Source organism: Rhinolophus sinicus, chromosome 16 (genome assembly GCF_057876585.1).
Source record: "Rhinolophus sinicus isolate RSI-liver-muscle chromosome 16, RSI-T2T, whole genome shotgun sequence".
In the NCBI taxonomy this organism is placed as follows: Eukaryota; Metazoa; Chordata; class Mammalia; order Chiroptera; family Rhinolophidae; genus Rhinolophus; species Rhinolophus sinicus.
This window is the reverse complement of record NC_142516.1, coordinates 11,078,600-11,082,383: the sequence shown is the minus strand read 5'-3', so window position 1 is coordinate 11,082,383 and position 3,784 is coordinate 11,078,600. Positions and strand designations below refer to the sequence as shown.

General features: G+C 42.9%; 1 protein-coding gene across 1 annotated transcript; it reads left to right on the top strand.

Moving 5' to 3' along the window:
• Positions 1-1,312: 1,312 nt before the first annotated feature.
• Positions 1,313-2,254, top strand: LOC109439288 (olfactory receptor 1J4-like). Its single transcript, XM_019719553.3, has one exon. It carries the CDS (start codon positions 1,313-1,315, stop codon positions 2,252-2,254), a length of 942 nt encoding a protein of 313 aa, XP_019575112.3.
• Positions 2,255-3,784: the final 1,530 nt, after the last annotated feature.

Sequence of the window (3,784 nt, the reverse complement as noted above, 5' to 3'; positions counted from 1 at the left end):
TTGTACAAAATAGGCTATAAAAACTATAAAAAATAATCTCATTTATATAAACATACAATTTTATGAATAAGAAACCATTGTAGAAGGATATAAATAACTAAGGTAAGCATGAAGTCCTTTGCCGCTATCCTTTGTTTTCACATCTACATTATTTGGATTTTCATCATGAAGCTGAATTAATTTTATAAGCACAAAACCAAAAAGGAATACCCCTGGGAGGAAAAACTGCTCTTCTCATCTCAAGCTATGACCCAACTGGGGGAAAATTAAATCTGGTAGGGAAGGGCCAGTAGGACGTCTTTCCGCCTCTCCTTTGGGATGCACTCATAGGGCATCCACCCTGACGTTCTTCTAAAGGACAGTGTTTCCTCAGAGTGAGCCCTCAGAACCATCTGCCGCGGAGATACCAGGTCCCAGGTCTTATGAAGGAGCATCTCTGGGGGTAGAGCTGCGATCTGCATCTTTAACAAGCTCCCCAGGTGATTCTGCTGACCTCTAAAGTTGAGGGACCACTGCCCTAGGGCATCTGTCTTGGAGGGAGCGAGCAGTACACTGAGCAATTAATACATGATTAATGCATGTCCCTAACATAGAGTTTGGCGCCCTGTCCCTTTGGGTCCTTTCCCTAGGGGTAGAGTGGAGTCTTTACATCTGCATTTGTGAAGGTGGTGAAATGAGAAGAGTAGGTTGTTGCCTTTTCTCTGATGTCAGTGAGAGGTTTGTATCACAGACCTTGTAGGCTAAATCAGTGTCTAGATATCTACAGAGAAGCTGAGAAACCAGTCCCCACTCCCGGAGGCTAGATGACTTCAGCATAGAATTCAGAGCAGAACTGGACATCCTTCCTCGGGAGCAGGTGTGTGTGTGTGTGTGTGTGTGTGTGTGTGTGTGTGTGTGTGTACACCGGAGCTCATCACCTCCCTGTGCTCTTGCTGAAGTCACCTCTCATTACTAGCTCCTAAGGACAGGGACACTGCAATCACCACTGGCCAATGACTCTCACACTTTAACCCCGAGCCTTGGGGAGATGAGGAATAAGCCTCCTGGCTGCTCGGTGATGTCCTGCCTGTAATTCCTAGAACAGTCCCACACCCTCATCAAAGGCATCAAGCCTCGGCCAAGGAAACATTTACTAACTCAGTTGTGTTTGCCTGAGCTCCACTGAACACAACACACCGAGTTCTTTAAGAGAGATCTTTACATTATTTATTAATGGAAACAATGTCACCTCAGATAGGACAGCTCCTGTGTTCACTGGTTGTTGTTGTGCTTTTTTCACTGTCCTTTCATCCCCAGCAGACACAGGGGCTGCATGAGGCCTGAGAACCAGAGCAGCGTGTCCCACTTCCTCCTGCGGGGGCTCCCCATCAGGCCCGAGCAGCAGGGCGTGTTCTTCGTCCTGTTCCTGGGCATGTACCTGACCACGGTGCTGGGGAACCTGCTCCTCATCCTGCTCATCAGGCTGGACGCTCGCCTGCACACGCCCATGTACTTCTTCCTCAGCCACTTGGCCTTCTCTGACATCTGCTTCTCATCTGTCACCGTCCCTAAGATGCTTGTGAACATGCAGACTCAGGACCAATCCATCCCCTATGCAGGGTGTGTAACACAGATGTGTTTTTCCGTATTTTTTGCCTCTTTGGACAATTTCCTTCTTGCCTCAATGGCATATGATCGGTACGTTGCCATCTGTCACCCCCTCAACTACATGACCATCATGAGAGAGGAACTGTGTACCTTACTAGTAACCGGGTCCTGGCTCCTCTCCTGTGCCAATGCCCTGCCCCACACCTTTCTCCTGGCCCAGCTATCCTTTTGTGATGACAACACCATCCCTCATTTCTTCTGTGACCTTGGTGTCCTGCTCAAGTTGTCCTGCTCTGACACCTCCCTCAACGAGCTGCTCATTTTCACATTAGGATCGGCAGTTGTTACTCTCCCACTAATATGCATCCTGATCTCTTATGGCCTCATTGGGGCCACCATCCTGAGGGTTCCATCTACCAAGGGCATCTGCAAAGCCTTGTCCACCTGTGGCTCCCACCTCACTGTGGTGTCTCTGTACTATGGGACAATTATTTGGCTCTACCTTTTCCCCTCATCCAACACCTCCAGTGAAAACAACATAATTGCTACTGTGATGTACACAGTGGTCACTCCAATGCTGAACCCTTTCATTTATAGCCTGAGGAACAGAGACATGAAGGGGGCCCTGGAGAAACTCATCAAAAGAGCAACAGTCTTGTTTCAATGATGTCAGCTCATCTTTATAACACACACGTTTATCACCAGGCGCTAGCCTGTTAATTTTGAGGCTGGCATGGGAAAGTGCTCAGTAAATATCTGTTAACGGGATTATATTCTTATTGTCACTCTTTTTTCTTGCAAATCTTTAGCATAAATTAAGAATTTTGTGATATTATTACTCTTGTCTATTCAATTAAGAAACTGCAGTTAGTAGAATTTATGTCTCTCCTTATTTCCCAGGAATTGATTAGTTTTTTTTAAATGGGTTATTGGGCTAAAATTGACATTTAAACACTTTATATATTTAAATTATACAACTAGATATGTATACATGGTGAAATGATCACCACAATCAAGCTAATTTTTAGTGTATCCATCAAAAAGAAATGAGACTTTTAACTGAAACATATATAAATACACATATCCATCACTTCCACATAGTTACCATTTTTTTCTTTTTGTTTCTTAAAGTTTATTGGCGTGACAATTGTTAGTCAAGTTACATATAGATGATTTAATACAATTCTGTATTACAATAAATCCCATTGTGTTCACCACCCAGAGTCAGTTCTCCTTCCAACACCATGTATTTGTTCCCCTTTACCCTCATCTACCACTCCCCCACCTCCCTTATCCTCTGGTAACCACTAAACTATTGTCTGTGTCTATGAGTTTTTGTTTCTCATGTGTTTGTCTTGTTCTTTTGTTGTTTTTGGTTTATTTACCACATGTCAGTGAAATCATATGGTTCTCTGCTTTTTCTGTCTGACTTATTTCACTTAGTATTATAATCTCAAGATCCATCAATGTTGTCACAGATGGTCCTATTTCATCTTTTCTTAGCACCGAATAGTATTCCATTGTGTACATATACCACAACTTCTTTATCCATTCATCTATCAAAGGACATTTTGGTTGTTTCCATGTGTTGGCCACTGTAAATAAAGCTTCAATGAACATTGGAGCACATTTGTCTTTATGTGTAAATGTTTTCAGATTTTTTGGGTAGATACCCAGGAGAGGGATTGCTGGGTCATATGGCAATTCTATTCGTAATTCTTTGAGGAACCTCCACACTGCCTTCCATAGTGGCTGCACCAGTCTGCATTCCCACCAACAGTGTATGAGGGTTCCTTTTTCTCCACAGCCTCTCCAACACTTGTTACTATTTGTCTTGTTGATGATAGCCATTCTGACTGGGGTGAGGTGAAATCTCATTGTGATTTTTATTTGCATTTCTCTGATGATTAGTGATGTTGAGCATTTTTTCATACGTCTATTTGCCATTTGTATGTCCTCTATGGAGAAATGTCTCTTCAAGTCCTCTGCCCATTTTGCAAGTGGGTTGTTTGTATTTTTGTTGTAGAGTTGCATGAGTTCCTTGTGTATTTTGGATATTAGCCCCTTATCAGAGGCACTGTTTGCAAAAACCTTCTTCTATTCAGTTGGTTGCTTCTTTATTTTGTCAATTGTTTCTTTTGCTGTGCAGAAGCTTTTAAGTTGGATATAGTCCCATTCATTTATTTCAGCTTTTACT